This window comes from Hirundo rustica, chromosome 10 (genome assembly GCF_015227805.2).
Source record: "Hirundo rustica isolate bHirRus1 chromosome 10, bHirRus1.pri.v3, whole genome shotgun sequence".
In the NCBI taxonomy this organism is placed as follows: domain Eukaryota; kingdom Metazoa; phylum Chordata; class Aves; order Passeriformes; family Hirundinidae; genus Hirundo; species Hirundo rustica.
In genome coordinates this window covers 13,637,788-13,657,229 of record NC_053459.1, presented here as the reverse complement: position 1 = coordinate 13,657,229, position 19,442 = coordinate 13,637,788, and the positions used below count along the sequence as shown (strand labels likewise).

At 53.8% G+C, this 19,442-nt stretch overlaps 1 protein-coding gene across 1 annotated transcript in view; it reads right to left on the bottom strand.

The window, feature by feature from the left end:
- Positions 1-19,442, bottom strand: part of XXYLT1 (xyloside xylosyltransferase 1) — a 32,238-nt gene extending 12,796 nt beyond the window's left edge. Inside the window, exons 1-2 of the mRNA XM_040074396.1 lie at positions 19,047-19,442; positions 12,668-12,815 (exon numbers count right to left, since the gene is read on the bottom strand). Of these exons, the coding sequence (XP_039930330.1) occupies positions 12,668-12,815; positions 19,047-19,442 (544 nt within the window). The remainder of the gene's footprint in view (positions 1-12,667; positions 12,816-19,046) is intronic.

Genomic DNA, 19,442 nt, shown 5'->3' with positions numbered 1-19,442 from the left:
CCTGCACCTGCTGTGCCTAGGGGCAGGGCTTCCCATCAGGCTGGTGTTGCTGGGGCAATGCCCACGCTCCAGCCTTTCCACCACCATGGTTCCTCATCCCCTCATGCTGTCACGCTCGGGACAGGCTGCTGGCTGCTCGTGGCTGCTGAGAGCAGGAGTCCCAAAGCCACCATGGGACTAGAGACGCAGAAGCACTGAAAGCAGTCAGGCACCAGCAGTAATCCCGCAGCAAAGGAGTGCAGCTTTGCATTTTCAGAAGTATTCATTGCTTGGTGTTTGTGTTTCAAGCAGATGGGCTGTGCAGCAGCTCTGAAGTTTTTGCAGATCTTGCACTAATCTGGGACTCTTGGCAACTGGTCATACCTACCACGTTGTCCTCATTTAAGAACAAAAAGGGCCTGTGAGGTTAAGCAAGAAATATACTGCTTACGCTGCGAAGCACCCAAGCAGAAATATAAATCAAGGAGAAATAGTATCTTAAGCTACAACTTGGGCTGTATCTCAATTTATTTTTTTAACATCCATCACACTCTATCTCCTAAAGCAAAAGGCCACAGCCCCTTCAGCAATCCTCAGGCCTACCTAGTATTTACCATCACCATAATCCTCTGTTTGCAAAGATTTAAACCCCAGGCACAGTAATTCACCACACGCTAAAGCAGGTCTTGACCTGAAAGCAATTTCCCCCAGCCTTCTGAACTGCCTTAGAAATGCCCAGTGCAACTCAAGCATATGAATCAGCAGAGCAGTGGATTTCTGCAATGAGGAACAAGCCATGTATCCCAAATGCACCAAACCTCCCAAGTGGCCCAAACTACAGTGGGGCAAATCTCCAAATCCTAAACATTACCACGCTTGAGAATACCCAGATTGGCCACAAAACTCCAGGACAAGAAGACCCTGGACTTACAGCACAAGCTCAGCTCCAGAGAAATGTGAGGAGCCTGAGCCCTACAAGGCACTGCCGAGGCTGGGAAGAGGGGATGGGATTCCCAGGGGCATCCCAGCACCACTCACCCTGGTGCACAGCAGGCATATGACGCCTCATCAGGTTTCAATTAAATCAACAGTGAGGCACGTCATCCGATTGTTCTCTAAAATTGCAGAGGAACACCAACTGCAATTAATCACAGCGGAGAATGAAAGGAGCTGGAGGAAGCTCCAGCCCGCCCCAGCACCTCAACGGGTGAAAGGCTCTGGAGGGTCCCTGTGCAACCCAGAGCACATTGCCCCGCCAGCTAACCCCAGAAGCCACAGCTGAGCAGGGAGCTGAGCACAGCTGCAGTGCCAGGCAGGGATGCCAGTGCCACAAGCACTCCAGCATGGAAACACAGTTTATTTACACAAACACAACACCCAGGCTCTCCATCCTGCCCTTCATTAGAGGCTTCCCATGTTTGGCTCACCCCAGCACACTGGTCCATGCTGTGCCCTGTGCTTCCCCAGGAAATACTCACTAAGAAATTAGACTCAGAAAGCACCAAGTACTTTTTAGTTTTGATTTTTTTTTTTAATTGTTAAATTTTTTGTTAAAGCAAGCATAAACTGCAAAACTGAGATGTAAGTGAGCACGGGTGACATTAAGCATCACTTTGCCAGATGCAGCTTGCACGCACAGATTAATGGCTGAGATGATTTCTCTGCCTGGGACTGGCAAGGGGCCAGGCACTAATATTTATGATGTATCATGCTCCTTCGCCCTTCTACCATGTGCTTTGTCCTGGCTGCCATGTGGGGGTGGAGGAATCGCGTGCTCTCTTAGGCACAAGCTGCTCAGAAGGATCCAGCTGGAAATGTGGGAAAAGGCTGTGCTCTGCTCAGCAGCGAGTTCTCTAACTTTCCATACTGTGTAGAACCCTGCACTCCGTTCAGCTCCAGCTCTTCCAGCCATGGCATGGAAAGGGTAGCTGTGCCACTCAGAGCAGAGATGGTCTCCATTAGCACTGACAGCTTTATAGCACAGGTTGGGCCCGTTTAAAGCTCGTAATCTTTTACTGCAGCCTTGTATCAGAAGCTACAGCAGGGCTGTGCTCCAGGCTTGGCTCAAAACCTCCTCCCAGCCCTGTCCAGAGAGTCCAGAGGAGAATGGCCAGGTTCAGAGATGCCTCATCCCACGACCTCATCCAGTGAGGGGGCAGAGGCAGGCAGAGGTCATGTCCCTGTGCCCTGCGGCCCCATGTTCTCTGCCAGAACCAGTGAGGCTATGAGAGCACACAGACAGGCACCCAATCGGTGTGCTGAGGGGCACAGGAGGTTGTCTGGATGCTCTGAAAGGCACTCAGGAGCCCCCGTGGCAGGGGGCAGCTTCTGCAGCAAGTCTAACAGCCCTTTCCAGGAAGCTGGACCCCAAAAACTGCCCCAGAGCACAGCAGGGATAGAGGAGGAGTGCAGCAAGCCAGGCCACCCCACCACTGGAGTGACACTTAGGAACAAATTTGGTCTAGATGAGCAACCTCATCTACTGGGTGACACACCTGTCCACGGCAGGGGGCTGGACACAGATGAACTTTAAGGTCCCTTCCAACCCAAACCAGTGTAAGATTCTATGAAATTGTTCTTCCCAGAAATGTCAGACAGGATCATGAATGGCAGCAGGGGGCACAGGAAGGAGGCGAGCTGCTTTGGTGGACCCAGCCAGAGCTCTGAGGTGTCACACAGTGAGCAATCAGCAGCAGCTATTACCCCTCCAGCCCTTTAGCACCTGCTCCCATTGTTCAGAGCAGCCTGTGGATGGGCAGCCATGAACCTGTCCATAGAGTAGGACTTCTTTCCCCTAACCTGAGCTGAGAGAATGCACTCTAAGCAATGTAAATAGCGGGTTTATAACCACAGGACAATGGCTGAAGGGTCACGTGAAGAGGAGGTGCAAAGGCAGGAGCCTGCTGAGAGCAGCACAGGCTGCTCTGCAGCCAAAGTAATTTAAGCTCATCCCAACAACTTTCTCTGCATAAGGGTCACTCCCCTGGCAAAGCTGAGCCCAGACAGCAGGAGCAGGGCTGGCTGGCATTGGCTCCAAACCCACCACTTCCATACAAACCACACCAGATCCGGAGAAGCAGCATGCCACCACTGGCAGTGGAAAGAGGAAGACTTGTGTCCAGGAACTTAACAGTGAAATGGAGAGCTGCAATCACAGCACAAAGGGCAGAAGCTGTCCAGCAAACATTGCAGTCTAAATCATTGATAACTGTGCAGTAATTTAATAGATGTAGAGTAGAAGCAAGAATCAAAATGCTGGAAGTGCTATAACTCTCCAGCCCACTGTCAGGCTCATGTTAGCACAAGCTCAGCTCCATCAGAGTAAACAATCCTGCCTGCAGCTGGTCTGGCAGAGAAGATACTGCAAGCAACAATGGGATACCAGGAGGGGATGGGACACCACCCCACCAGGTTGCACACACTTATACATACTCCTGAGGCAAACACCTGTCACCAAAGTTGGTGGTAATTTGGCTCTGCTCCTGCCATCCTCTGCACCTGGCACCTCCACTTGTCTCAACAAACCTGTTTCTAAGGTCTTAAGCATTCTGATACTTCATGCCAGTGAGGAGAGACTCCCCTACCACAGAATCATGGAATTATTTAGATTGGAAAAGACCTTTAAGATCATCGAGTCCAACTGGTAACTTGGCACTTACCAGGTGGGAGCACCGTGACCTCCCCACACCTCCTCTGCATCACAGCAGTGACCTCTGGAGCCAAAGGTGCTTTAAGAGGTGAGATCAACAAGGGCACTGCTGGGATTGCCACCCAGCTGTGTGACCCAGGCACGGCACTATGCCTTTTCCCACAGACCTGCCAGTCCTGCAACACAGGGAGGCAAGATCCCACTCCATCCTTGAGGAGGCAGCGTGGGGTGGTGGCTGGGTGATGGCCTGGGGAGGGCTGGGACAGGGAGCTGCTGGAAGCAGCAGGGGAAAAAAGCTGCTGGAAGCAGAGCAGCTCAGAGAACCTTCTGCAGGGCCAGCAGCAGCTGCCGCCAGCATGGGTGACACAGTGCAGCCAAGTGACAGGAGTGTCCCCTGCTGGCTGCAGCTCTGGGTGTTGTGGGGCTGCAGAAGGTGTGGGGAAGGGCCAGGGGATGGCTGCTCATTTTGCTATGTGACTTGGACCACCAGAAGGAAGAGAGCCAAGCAACCAAAGCTCTCTGAATTGGAGTTAGAAGGGCTGTGGATCTCAGGTCTGCTGCTCTACAAAATGCTGGGCACACCTGGACAGCTCCCCCTCCACCTCTCTGAATTGCTTTGAGCAATGTTTTTTTTCAGCCAGGTTTTTTAGCTGTCCCCATCATGACAGGACAAGATCCCAATGGAAGAAGGAGCTGTGAAGAACCAGCGGTGACTTTTAGATGGCTGCCTTGGGCAATAAACCTCCTGGAGCAGGGCAGCAGCCTCCAGCTCCAGCGGGCAGCGTGCCTGCAGGAGCAACACGCAGATCCATAAAGCTGCCTGTGCTGGCTGTGAAACCAGGATCCTCCGCCCTCACTGGCTCAGAGAGATGTGTGGCCAAGAAAAACTCCACTCCCACAGCCAGCACCACGGCCAAGCATGGATGCAGAGTGGGTGACAGGCTCCAGAGGTCCCTGTGCAACCCAGAGGGTACTGCCCAGTAGCATTAACCAGCTGTCCCCAGAAGCCTCAGCTGCAGCAGGGAGCACCTGCAGTGCCAGGCAGGGATGCCAGCACCGCAACAAGTCCAGTGTGGAGGCACAGAGTTTATTTACACAAACATGCTGGGTTCTCCATCCTGCCCTTCATTAGAGGCTCCCTGGTTTGGCTCACCCCCCCGCACTGGCAGCTGCCCCTGGCTGCTCTCCCTGCTGCTGTCAGCAGGGTTGTGAGCAGCTTCCTCTCTGGCTGTGTGCTCCCCTGGCCAGGCCTTGTTTTCTCCACACACAGCCTCCCCTCTGCGCCCAGAATTAATCACTGCTGCCTGCCCAGCTGACCTTGGCAGCACCGGAGAGCCTCGCCCAGAGGAAGCAGCCAAGGCAGGGGCACACGTGCACGTGTGCAATCACGACACGCTCCTCAGAGCTTGCTGCCAGTGCTGGCAACTGGGAGGGCTGCAATCCTCCTTCCCAGGACAAGGTGCTGCTCCAGAGCCCACCCTCCCAAGAGAAGATGATGCTACAAAGCCCTGCACCAGCAGAACTTGCCAAGGTGCAGTGCAGCTTACCTTGAGCTGTGTGCTTCAACACAGGTCCTCACGTCTGCCATGCAGCCAAGAGTCCCCTGCGCTCCTTGGGACAGCCCAGCAGCCACCTCCCCATGAAAAGCCTCCCTTTCTGCACACAGAGTTCCAGGGGACACAGAGCGCAGCAGACGATGTGCTCTGGCGGGCCGGCTACTAACCGGGTTTCTGCAGCACTGATTAGGCTCCCAGCAGAGCAGCGGCTGCAGCACAGCAGCTAATCAGCCTATCAGCTAATTAAAAAATTAGGCTGTCTGCCAGAGATAGGTGACAAATCTTTGCTACCACCCACGCAGGGCAGGCACCTGGGTGAGCTCAGGGGTCTGGAGCAGCAGCAATATTCCCAGGTATTGACAGCGGCATCACTTTGATCACCTTGCTCCACACCCTGCAGCCATCGCCTGAGGGAAGGGGAAGACTCTGCAGGAGATGGATGTGTTTTGTTCCAGGAAATTAATTTTTCCTGTGCATCCAAGTGTCCCTTTGTAATCTATCAAGGTGTGAGTGACTAATATTTAGCAGTACTCAACACCTTGGCTCTTACCTGGACTCCAAGGCAGCAATATTGCTAAGCACGCAATAGGTTTCAGTAAGGAGCTGGAAATGCTGTTTGCCTTGTATTTAATATATGCTACTGCTGGGGGAGGAGTGTGAAAACACTTTTTGGAGCTGGAGGAAGAGCAGCAGGAAAGCTTTTAATCAGACAAAATAAGGTTTGATTCCAGGTTGCTAAAAATTACAAAAGAGTGGATGAAGAGCTGTGAAGTAATGAGTAGGTGAGATGGAAAGGGAAACCAAAAAGAGATACAGGAAAAGAAATTTTCCGGGCTCACATCCCAGTTAACTGCACACACTGGGGGAAAGGGCTGCAGGCAGATTTTGTCCTTGTTTCCTCCTGCTAAGCTCTAATAAGCTATGGCAGAGCAGGGAGAGGCTGTAGGGGAGAGCAGCCCTGGCATCAATGCTGGGTGACCCCCAGCAGCTTCCAGCCCTTGGGGATGGGGCAGCTGGTCTGGCTGGGGAGAGGAGGGCAGCACCCACCACAGCACTGGGTGAGGAGACCCTGCTGCTCAGTGGGAGCGGGAGGAGCAGCCAGCCCTGGCCTGACAGATCTAGGACATCCAAAAATAATTGATGGTGGCACTGCAGCAAGGGGCAGGCAGTGGAAATGATGAGAAGTGACACTACCCCCGGGGGCTGTGGGCCACGGTGGCCCCAGAGGCGGCAGTGCCACAGGGAGGGGTCTGTGCTGTGATGCAGCACCCAGGAGACTTCCAAGCACTTGCTGAGCAGCAGCCACATCCCCCTCATCACAGCAGCCCCTCCTGACACCTCCTGCACACCAGAGCTGGGGCCAAGGCACTCTCCTGCCAGGAGAGGCAGCCAGGTGGGGTTAGCAGCTCATCTCAGCAGATGTGGACCCCTCTACAAGGCCACAGACTCTGTGTTTACCTGGGGTGGGCTTACTCAGAGGTCTGCTGTTGCCTGCTCCTGAAAAGCATTATGAAAACAACTCTCTCAGCACAACAGGCTCACCCCAGCAAGGAACAATGGCTGGCACAGCTATCCCTATTGCTCACAAAATGATCACTCCAGCGTCTTCCCTTCCCATCACAGGATCTGACATAAGTGCATGCAGCTCAGAGACAGGCTGGGAAGGGAATCTGGCTGTTTTTCATGTGCTTGCGGCATGAAGCAGTGAGGGAGGTTATGAGAGCACATCAGAAGCTATTAACACTCCCTCCATTCCTGTAAAGATGGAAACATTTCTGCCAGAAAGTAAACCCTTCAGCTACTGCAACATCCCTTGGGAACTGTGGTTTGGGAGCACATGGCTCTGGGGCCAACTCCCATGACTCCACCACAGACCCCAATTCTCTGTGCCTTTTCCCAATATCTCCCCATTGGTAGCACACAACCAAGCCTGAAGCATCTGGGACATGGGCACTTTCCTCCCAGCCCTCTCCCAACAGCTGCATCTCTGCATTCCCTGATGTGGTGAGGCTCAGCAATGATGGCAATGCTCAGCCAGCAGGAAAGCATCAGGAGTGACGCACTTTCAAAATGCTCACTTATTACAATTATTACAGTGATCTGCTGAGTTCTGTGGGCAGCTGCCCTGTGCAAGAGGAATTGCTCTGCAGCTGACAGGAGGAAGAAGGGGGAGTGATGCCTCCCCATTTCCTTCTCCCAGGCTCCACCTCTGATGCCCTGTGTGACACAGGATGTGTGCAGTGCAACTCTGCACATGGGTGACACATCACACACAGGCACCCGGCACGCCACAGGCAAACACAGTCCCACCTGGGCAATCCTGTGCTGCGGATTCAAACAGTGCAGCTGCAACATTGAATCCTCATGCACACATCTCTACAAAAGCAATCAACAATGTCTTCAGGACATTGTGGGCTGTGGGCTTTTCCAGAAGGACACTAGCAGAAGACAGTTACTAGCCAAGGTGTTATTCCCATACACAGACTGTTTTCCTGGTAACTCTGTGCTTAACCCTTTTCCCCAGCTGCCAGGCTCTCCCCCTTCACAACCAGCGGCAGCAGTGCTCCAGGTGCCCAGCCTCGGCACAGGCAAAGCGCCCTGAGAAAGCACAGCACAGCTCAGTGCCTGCTCCAACACATCTCCTGGCTGGCCTTTGCCTTGCCTCTGGCTCTGCTTGGTGGGAAAGGCATAAGCTGATGTTCACAGAGGCCTCTGTCTCTGGGCTGGTACTCCCAGAGCAGACAAAGGCTGATATCAGTTTCGTGGGAGACGAAGCTGGAGCCAGCAGCTGGATCCTGCTGCAGGCAGCACCAAACTCCAAGCGACTGGGGCTCGGTCATTATCAGGCTGCTTGGACAAACATCATTATAATCTAGGCTGTGCTTAACAATCAGTACAGCTGTTGATAATGAGCTGGAGAAATTGCCCCGTTCGCGGTCTGAAGCCTGGGAGACCACTGGACCTCCCATCAATCCTGATGTGTCACGGCGCTGTCTGGACACCCACTATGAAGCCAAAGGCACAGCTCCCCGCTGGCAGTCACTTCCCCAGACACAGGGCTGCATATTCACCCACAGCAGCCACCCCTGCTTGCACCCCACCACCCACAGCTGTGTCGTCCCAAGAGACTCCTGCACAGCTGGCAGCTCCAGGACACACTGGAACTTGCTGTCTGTCCCACAGCAGCTGGCCGTGAGGCCCTCATCCATGAGGCAGCCCAGCACCCACAACATCCTGCAGAAAGGAGCTCTACAGATCACCACACTGTTTTGAACACCCTTCTCACCAACTTTGATGTCCTCCAGCTCCTGTACAAACTTCTGCCTTGTATGGCTCACAGCTTCATGGACCACACCATAACCCCCCCAGCCAGCCCCTCCCAGACTGGAGGGGCCCAGTCAGTCAGGCTTGTCCCACACAGAATCCACTGCCCTCTCTAAACCTCCTTCATTTTTTAACAACAGACCATGCTGATATGCCATAAATACTGGCAATACATAATGACCAGTTCCACTCTGTTCTCCCTCCTCATAGCTCCCCATCTTTATTTAGTCACACAGAAACTTACCCACTTCTCCCACTGCCTCTTAGTTCCCCTACGAGCCTCCTATGAACAGCCTTGTTCACCTAAATGCACCTGCAGAACAAGCTCCCGAGTTTTCAGGCAGCAAGTACCCAGGTGCATCTTCAGCACCTGGAAGATGAAGCGTGCTGCCTGAGGGCTAACCTCACACCCAGCAGAGCCCAGGGACCTTCTGCAGCCTGTGCCCATCTTCCAGCCTTCACCACAGCTTCTGCCTTCAGGCTGGGCTGGACAGTGAGAGAGAAACCCTGAGAACTCCCCGACACGCTGCCAGGGGGAGGACATCACCACGCCCAGAGATGCTGCTACTCCCCATGACGACAGCCAGCTGTTTGTACAAGCCAGGAAACTCTGCTCCCTCCAGTTTGTCAAATACCATCTTCAGTCAAGTTCTGCTAAATACCCTCACTCCATGTGATGCACAGTGCCATCAGCCAGGTTTCAGAGCCTCCCCTGAGCTAATGGACTCCACTCCTCTGTCTAGGCTGGCAGAGAAAAGCCACAAAGCTGCTTCTGTGACACGTCTCGTTTTTCCCTCTGCTCCTTATTCTCCCACAGGGCCATCCTGCTGCAGCACTGTCAGGAACACCAATGGAGTTGAACACCAAATGGCAGTTTTCAAAGCTCTACCCAAGCTGCTGGATGCTGCTGGCTCTCCCTTGGCTCAGCAGCTCCTGAGGAAGACTACTTGTTAAACATTTTTTTTCCTGAAAACTACCTGACTTGAGCCAAGAATGGGCGCCAAGAACTCCCTGGGGAGGTTCCAGCTTTCCCAGGCTGCCCTTCTGTCACCTCAACTCCTCCACTCCTCACCTGTGGCACCAGGAGTCTGTCCTCAGACTTTGCCTGCCAGACAGACCTGCCCAGACACCACTCCTTCATGTACCCACAGAAGGGTGATAAAAAGCCTGCTGGGCCCCCTGAAGTTACACAGCTAAAATGACAAGCGATAGAGGGATCAAAGCCAGCCAGGAAGGAAGAGGTCCGCTCTGGATGGGCATACTGAAAAGGCAAGTGAAAAGGTCTGAGTCCTTGCTCTCCCTCCTCTTTGCACTGCTCTGCAAATCTCAAGACCGTTTCATGCTGGCATTGTCCTCACCCTGGCAGCTCCTTCTAAGCCTGAACCTGCTTGTCCTTTCTGCGTAACCTTCCCATCACTTCCCCCTTGCAGGACCATTCTGATGGATCAAGCGCCGCTCCAGCTCCCTGGGCCTGGCCACACCACATTAAAATGGGATTTATGAGCCTCGAGCACAGACAAGAATTATGCAGTCTGCACTTCTGCGTGCTGCATACCAACTCCCCAGCTGGTTTAAATCAGATTAACTCCACTGATGTAAGACATTTAAGGCAAGAGTGTTCTATGATTTACACCAGCTAAGAAGCTGTTATAATATAACTTGGCAGCTGCAGGTTTTAGATCTGAAGTTTTCTGGGCAAAGATCCCAAGCAACAGTGAACGACAGAGCAGCTGAGTGGCAAATCCCATTTACCCTCAGTGCAAAGTGCATGCAGCCAACACATGTCTCACAGAAGTCCCTAAAAAAATAAAAATAACCTGGTGTTCAGTTTTCAGTGCCACTGGTCTGCAAAGTCAATGTCCCATCACAATCCATAGGTTCCAAACAAATCACTAAATCATGACACATGGAAATGCCTCTCTTCAAGAAATGATATATTTGGTAAACTAAAGCCAGGCACTTTTAATACTAAGCTCACTTGCTACTGAAAAAACTCTATGGACTGATAAATGCAAATCAACACACTAGAGAGTTTAATATTCAGATCAGAGCCTTCATTTCTGCTGGAGGATGCTCAAGCTTCCAGTCAAACCTGGATTCCACAAAAAAGTGGTGCTAATGCTATGGAGTCAGATGTGCTTGGAGAAGTGCACAAAAAGACACAGCACTCAGAGCAGAACACAGCATTCAGGGCAGAAGAAGTGGCAAAGAAATGCACCAGGAAAAATGGTAATAATGCCTGAAAAAGAAGGTTTGGTCCTTTCTCCTCCAGCTTAGCCAAGTGGCTTCTTCAGACCAGTAGATATCAGCTTCTCTGAGTCAGTGCCATTCCCACATCTGCTGCAAGGCTGCGAGTGGGCAGCAGAGCTGCAGCTTTTCCTGAGGCCTCTCATTCAGTGCTGGCCGCACAGGGAGGGGGCCGTGAGCCCCACCAGCCCCAGAAATCACCAGGCACACAGCACTGTAAACCTGACCTGCCTTGCAAGGGAAATATAAATCAGCTTTACTAGCCGCTTCTGAAACAAAAAACCAAATTTGTGAAACTGTAAAAATGCCTCTTTAAACATCCTGTGCCCCAACAGACCATTGAAAGCCCCGTCAGGCTGAGGGAGAGCAAACAAGCTTTCCAAGAGATGAGACGCCTCACGGGTTGATGAACTGAGAAAAGGCATTTCAGATTGAGCAGCTTCTTGCTGGCAGGCAGCACGACAGGGATAACTTCAGCACACAGTAAAGACAGAGTAGGCAATCAGGAGGAGTGAATTAGCCAGCATTAATACCATCATTTGTATGCAGTGTACTTCAAAACGTTCACGGTGCAGACAGCACCAGACACACACAAAATTACCCAAGTCTGAGGGAGAGCCAAGTAAAGCACATTTGCTGGAGCCCACAGAGTAACGATCAGAGAGCTTGGATGGGACCCTCAGCACCACCACTGCGCCACTGTTTAATGAGCTAGTGTGGGAAGGCCATGCCAGGAGGACAGGGGCAAGTCCACAAAGGACAGAGGAAGCCTCATGAAGCGAGCAGAGGTAGGAACTCCTGAGAAGAGCCAGACTGGGACAGGACTCAGCAGGGGCACAGGGGAGGTTTATCTGCTCACATCTCAGCAAGAGTGCACCTGAGACTCGTGGAAGGAAGTCTGCAGGGAGTATTAGAGCTGGGCAGAGGTTCCAGATGCCAAGGAAGCTGCTGGTGCCAGCAGTGCTAGCCCTGGGAACACGCACACATGTGGGAATAGGCCACCATCACATGACATCCACAGATAGCTTTGGGAGGCTGGTTATCTCCTCCTGGGGCAGGTGCATGGCCAGGCAGGGTCCTGGGGCTCCCTGCCACCACTGCCACCCTTAGCCTGCCATGCCCAGGGAGGACATGTCACCAGGCCAGGAAGGGATGCTGCCATCACCGGTGTGTCAGGCCAGCGAGGCAGCTGACAGGGAGAGCCCAGGGATCAGCACTGGGAATGGACAAGTAGGGCTGCAGGAGCTCCAGTGAAGGGGCTTGGAGCCCAAGGACACAAAACCCTACTCGTGCAGCCAAAGACTAGACAGCACGCTGGTTCCAGGAGAGGCAACTGCACACAGGCAGGGGAGGAAAATGGCATCAGCTGAGCCAAGCCTCTTCTGCCAGCTGCCTTGTTTCCCTGCAGAGTTCTTGGCCATTTCTGCACTTGATAACAGCAGAGAAACAGTAAGGAAACTTAAGTGATCAGTGGCTGCTAATCAGCAAAGCTTTCCAAAAGCTCCCTAAAGCCAAGAGGAAAGACTCAACAACTACCCTCTGCTGATGCTCAAGAGTGCACAGCTACACCACAGACACACAGCACCTCTTTCTGCTGGCACCCCAATGGGAAGGGGGCTGTAAACACACACAGAACAGGCCTGCTTGCTCCTGTCTCACCTCTCCTATCATCTCAGGGCATAAAGGCAGGGCCAGCTGCCATGTGACAAGGAGAACCTCCTGTCACTCATGCCAGTAGAGACCTGGATGTGGTCTTGGACCGGTGAGTCCATCACTCTGTAGGAAAGAGCAGAATCCTAGGAGTACATCCCAAAAGTTTATTAACTTTGTATTTCAAACAGCACCGGATAACATCTCTGTGCAGAAGAGAAAGAGAGCCTGTGTTGCTGGAGGCAGCACAGCAGAGACCTACCTTTGGGCATGATGCGATGCATTGCAACCGACAGGAAGAAGATGGAGTCGCTGTAGTAGGTCCCCGATCCAGCGCTGAAGTGTTTCTGCATGGCCTCAACGATGGGGAACAGCTTTTCTGTCAGCTCATTCACATCATGGACTATTACCTGGCAGAGACACCAGAAACACCACTCAGCTGCCGCTTCAGGGCACAGGCCCAGCCCCAGCAGCCTTTGCTCAGCCCCCACCAGCACGGGGAGAGGAGGGAGGTTGGTAAAGCACAAACAGTGCTGGTGGCACTGCAGCTGCACAAAGGGGCCTGGCTGCCCCAGCCCCTGCACATGCTCTTTGATGCAAGAACTGGTCCAGTGCAGGGAAAGGAGAAGGGCTTTTATAGGCATTTTGTAACTGTAAGGTGGGGAGAGACTTGAATCCCCTCACACAACCAAGCGTTTTGGGTTATTTCTCCAGTCTGTTCCCACTGCCTGATGCAAGCACATATCCCATACGGAATCCATCAGAAGAGGCAACAGTTTGCTCCAGGCTCTGGTACGCTGCTGTTTAGAGCCAAGCCAGACCACATCACTTACCCTGAGGCCCAGTGCTCGCTCCCTGCCACAGAGGCAGGCTGTGACAGGGCCAGGGACGCAGCCCGGATTTGCTGCTCCGCAGCCCAGCATGGAGGCAAGCTCTGCAGCACGTCCCGGTGGGGCTGCAGGGGGAAAGGGAGGACAGGCTGCAGCACGCTGATGAAAATCCAAACATCAGGAGCTACAGCAGAGCCGAGCAACTTCTGTAGATGGATCTCAGCCTGCCTGTGCTGGAGTTTTGCTGGTGCTCAGCCAGCACTGCTCTGCATCCCTCAGCTCTGTGGGAGCCTGTGCACCAGCATGGGCCCTGGCACGCCTGAGCCAGCTGTGGCTGTGTCCCAGGAACAGGAGCAACCCCAAATGCACCTTGCCAGCTACTGAAATTTTACAAGCTTATAATTTATTTTGGTCAAAGTCCAATGAACAGGAACTTTCATGCAGCTCGTTATAGCCACAGAAGGATACAGGTCACTGAATCACACAAGATAATGAGAGGGATTTTCAGGATAATTAAGAGAGATGAGGGACATGACCCTGATGCAGATAAGGGGTAGTGCAGGAACTGGAGTGTGGACATTCGAGGTCGTGCCGCCTTCTTCAGGTCAGGGAAAGCAGGAAAAGCCCTGCTGGAACTAAAGTCCAGCAAGGACGTGACATTGCAGCAATACTTGAATTTTGGACAGGGGAACTTATTGTCCTTGTTTGAGGGATACCAAGACACTTCCACAAGCTGGCCCCGCCTTCAGCAGGGAACACAAACCATAATCTTTGTAGGTCCCTTTCAAATTAAAACTATTTCAATGGTTCTACAGTTTCACTTTTTTTACTACTAAGACTTCATCTGCTTAAGAACAAGGGACCCTGCACTATATACTTAAAATATGCAGGATAGAACACTTGCTTTTTTAATTAGAAGAAAACCTAAACCATGCCAAATTCTTCAAAGGAGAAGGTGGCTCTGGAGCCTGTGCTGGTGCAATGATCATCCTCGCTATGGGGTGCACAAGGGGCTGCAATGATGCTCAGCAAGGCTGGTGCAGAGATCGAGGCAGTGAGCAGCCTGGACCTTCTTCCTTGCACAGCTTTTTGCAGAACACTTTGCTCAGACCGAGGCGCTCTCACGGCAGAGCGGAGCTCACTGGACGCAGGGCTGTGCTCATGGCATCCACCGTACGCTGAACACGGTCAGGTGATGGGGCTGTCCTGGCACTGGCTGAGCCCACGGCAGGGCTCAGCTGAGGCCTATGGCCCTGTCCTGGGGAGGGCCCCCTAAACACCCACGCTTGGCCCCTGGTCCTGCTGTCAGCCCTCTGCGGGCTCTGTGGCCAGCGTCCCTCGGCAGGGCGGCCCCGCTGCTGCTGCTGTCCCGGCTGCTGGGCTCGGAGCCAAGGCCTGCAGCAGAACAGCAGGAAAAACACGGAACAACGCGTACCAGGAAAGTGCACTGGGAGAGCTCATCAGCAGCCACACCTGGCTTTGGATAGCACAGCACAGTCCCCAAGACACTGCAGGGAAGGGAATTCTGTTACCAGGCAGCAGCGCACCCCAGCCCTGCCGAGCTGCATGGTCGTTTGCATGGCCATTGCAGTGACAGCGGCCATGAGGAGCAGGACAGCAGCCATCCCAGGTGACCAAATGTCCTAGGGTGACTTTATGATGCTTGCTTGCATCCCTAATTGTCTGTTCTGTTTGTGCTGTATATTGAGTTTTGTGCCTTTAAGACTGGTTCTAAGAGCAAGGAGAAGCGCAGAGTTTGTTTTGAGAAAACTGCCTGATTCCTTAACATTCTTCTCCGGACGGTGTGTTCGGCGGAGGCTTGGAGAGACTGTAGGACAGAGATCTTTTTGCTTTTAGTTAGTTTCAGCTAGCTAGGGCAGAGAAGTTCCCTGGACTGTTTTTTTCTTTTTTTTCTTGGGATTGTTTAAACCTGCTCTGAACTGAAAAAACCCCAGGGGAGCACTTGGGGGCTGCACCTGCGGCCCACCGGGGCCTGGACCTCGGCATTTTCCAGCATCGCCGGAGGGACTGGGACTGAGGAGAGACTGAGAGAGAGCTGAGCTACACCCACGGCAAGAACTTTCTCAATTTGCCATCTCACTCCAGAACAAGAGGTGTTATTGTTTCATATTATTCATTCTTTGTGCTTGTGGGCACTTTGTTTGTAAAGTAAAATAGTTTTTTCCACTTTTCTCTGAGAAAGTTCTTTACCGGACCGGTTGGGGAGCCGTTTGGGTTTGCTCCCCAGAAGGATCCTGTTCAGGGGTTTTCTCCCAAATTTGCCCTAAACCAGGATACGAAACAAGCAAACCACTACTACTCTCCAGGTGCAAAGGTATTGACAGCCTATTCATGAAACTGAGCATCCCCAGCATGGGGATATGCTATGCTCTGCTCCCAGCCCCGCTTGGCAGGGGCAGCTTTGGGGTCTAGCTGGACTGGAGAAGCATGGAAGAGAAACAGAGCACCTGTAACCAGCCTTCTGCATCCAGCAAAGGCAGCCTGAGGTGTGTACAGTACATAGGAAAGGGGGAAAAACATCAAACCAATTCCAGTCACCTCTGAAGTGAGCACACTGCCAAGCACCAGTGGACAAAAGTTATAGGAGAAATACTCCTGAAACTCCAGACGCAGCATCACCTGCCCTTCCACTCCTGCCAAAGAAAACAGGAAAGTGTCTTTTGCCCATGCTTTTGTACTTCTGCAAAGCAAACTCCTGAGCAGCTGAATTTTGCTCCTGCAGCCACAGGCCAGGCAGCCTCTCTGGGACTGTGAAGGCTTCTTTCCTTCTCATTGCTGATTTAGCACAGCTTGTTGATCCGCTGCTAATTTTGTACTTCATTATTTATTTGTGTAACAGCTCTTAGTAAATCCCTGTACCTAAATCCGACTACGTTTGCTGAGGACACTAAGTAAAGTTCTAAGGGTTTCCTGTCCAAGCACAGGTTTATAAACACACGTCTCACATTGGTAAAAGATCCTTTCTACTGATTCACTAGGAAAAAACAACCTGCATTTCTCTTCCCTTTAACTTTCCCTCCTTCCCACATTGATCATCCTTACAGGTCTCCATAAGCTTGGCGTGATAGCAACCCAGTCACATCCACCCCACAGCATCCTTTGTGGGTCTCATCTGAACAGGAAGCCAGGATGGGCAGAGAGCTGAACGTGTAGTTCGTGTTATTATGGCAGGGAAATTGAATCAATAATAGATAAGAACTGCACAAGGAGTAGCAGCACAGAGCCTGGAGCGGCAGGAGACGGTGCGAGCCGGTGCTCTGTGTAAGCAGTCGGCTGAGGCTGGCCCAGGCTCGCTGCCGGGCACCTCCCGCTGGCCAGGGGTCGGGAGAGGCTACAGAGATGCCCGTGCCACCCGTGTGCGGGACACGCTCTCTGCTCCCACTGCAGCCACAAAGCCCCGGTAAGAGCGCAGCGAGGCCCCGCACGGCGGGACGGCCGCGGGCCGGGCGCTCCCTCCCTCCGCCTCCCGGCGCACACGCGGAGCACGAGCTCCCTCTGCCGCCGCCGCCCGGCCGCACATCTGGGGCACATCTGGGGCACATCTGCACAGCCAGCGGCAGCCACCGCCCACCCCCGCACGGGCAGTGCCTAAGCTGCTCCCGCACACCCAGCGCCTGCAGCCCACGGCCCCTCTGCCCTCACCCTCTGCACGCTGTCCCCGGGCGGCAGCCGGCTGCTTCGGTCTCCTGGAGACTTTGAAAGTTACTGAAGCTGCCTAGGGAGAGAAAAGCTGCCCACAACCTTCCCCAAAGGTTATGACCCATGTCTGACCCTGGGCTTCAACTGAACAGAGGAGCCAACCGATCCCAGCTTTTCTGGGATGGGAGGACAAGGGCAGCTCCAAAAGCGGGGCCTGAATCACTTCCTCATGAAGAAAAGGTAAAATTCAAGGGGTTTTATCAGTCCAGCCTCAGTGGCTCCAGCTGCCCCCTGACACTCTATCAAGCCTTATATGTGGGCTGTGCTAGGAAGACAGCGTAAGAACCAGGAGAGTGTTCTGCACACACCAAGAGGAGCAGGAAATGAGAGGTCTCACGATAGAGATAAGTTACTGCTCGAGCCACCTGAGCATCAGGGTCAATCATCTTCAATATTTCAGCAGGAGCACCAGAAGTCCATGTCAGGCATAAGTTTCCTGCTGGCCGAGAGGAAGGGATTAGGCTACAAGAAGAATAAAGAGCTGCTGTCACCTGCTGGCATAGCAGAAACTGGCACAGGATTAGGACAAGGCTGCATGCTTGAGAAGCAGAACAGCCTCTGCTCTGTACTTAAATGCAGAGAAATGGACTGGTCCCAAACATACTGGCAACCACAGGCTAGCCAGTGAAACCAGGGTACATCAGGCTCTGCCAGGAAAGAGAGAAGCAGCTGTCCCACTGAGCAGATCTCAGTAAGATCTCACCTGAGGCCTCCAGACCACGCTATCTGCTAACACCCAGGAGACCAGTTCTGGTGCCAGACACACCCACCAAGCCATGAGCCAGATTTCACTGACTCCACAGGCACCTACAGACAGGGGCCCATCCACAACAGACAAACCATTTCAAGCCTCCAGCTCTAACTCCCAGTCCTTGCTGCCCTGCAGAAATGAGGCTGGTAAGGGTGCCTGCAGAGAATTGCGTTTCCAAGAGGGGCAGATGGCAGTTGGGCAGCCACTCACACAAAGGGGTGACTGCAGGGGATGTGCACACCACGGTGGCCTGGGAGTCCTCCCGCTCCAGGGGACATAATACCTGGGTTGGGCTGTTGCACCGCATCACTGCACCATCATGGGGCAGTCAGTCCATCCTGCTGTGGAGGGCAGGAATCCTCCTGAGGGAGCTGTGCACACCCTCCAGACAGCCAAGCACTGCTGTGTGGTGTGGGTCTCACATCACAGGTACATGACCTGACTGAGGGCCAGCACCAGGAAAGGACTTGTTTAAAGAAAATGAGTGGTAGAATTATTGACCAGAAAAGTGCCTGTATAAAAAATGTTGTTACACTTCTAGTTACATCTTGTCAGAGTTTAGCTAATATGAAATACAGGACTTATGAGCAATAAAAGTTACAGCAGTACTAGAGGACACTTCCAAGCAATGCTCTGCAGCAGCACCTCAAGACAGGAGATTCACGTTACCTGGAATCTCTGAACTTAACACCCCTCCAGTTTTCAAATACCTGTTTAAAGCGAACGAAAGCCTGACTTTACATAAATTATTCTGGCTGTGGATTTGGGATGCAGAACCATTTTCCTGGCAGTAGGAACATTTGCATGTGGATGCACTGCAGCCCCTGCAGGCTCTCCATTCCTGCTTTCAAGAGCCGCTAGCAGCAGGCCAACCTTCTCTCCTGATCGGGAAACCATCAACTGGGATACAAACACACGTGGTCCTTGGGTCGAGATGCTGACGCAGGAGTAACAGGGGCTGCAGGAGAGCAGCACTGCTTAGAGCAACGGCTCCTCTCCAGCACAGGTGCTGTGCCGGAGGTGTTCCCAGGCCGCGCTGCCGCTCAGTCCCAGCCGGGAATCACTGGGCTGCACCAGGACACCTCCCCGCAAGCAGCAGCGGTGGGGACAAGCCCCTCAACACTCCCGAGACTGGGGAGCAGTAGGAGCTTCTCCAGTAGAGTGGGAGCGAACGCACTGCTGGGAGCCGGCACACGGGCCGCCAGCTGAGGGAGCTCCTTCCCGCTGACCGCCGTTCCCGGAGTCCCGCGGGGAGATCCCACGGGACACCCCGGCAGAGTCCCCCCCGCTCCCCGCGGGCCCTGCCCGCCCCTCGGCCCGCCCCTCGGCCCCCCGCGCACCTGGTGGCGGAAGGCGGCGCCGCGCAGCAGGTCCTGCAGCAGCCCGAGGCCGATGTCGCGGCTGGCGCCCTCGGTGACGAGGTGGAGGTGCAGCACATCGGCGGCGCCCAGGCGGCCGTGCCGCAGCAGCGAGCGCAGCGCCGCCCGCGCCTTGTCGCGGAGCGAGGGGTTGCGCTCCGCCTTGGTGAACATGAACAGGAGGTGCAGCCCGCGGGGCCCCGGGCCGGCCGGGGCGGGCGGCGTGGCGCGGAGGCGGCGGGTGGCGCTGGAGAAGGTCTCGCCGCCGCCGCCCAGGTAGTAGAAGGCGCAGACGGCCAGGGCCGCGGCCGCAGCCAGGGCGGCGGGCTGCGGGCAGCGCGCCCAGCCCCGGCGCGCCGAGCTCCGCAGCGCCGCCAT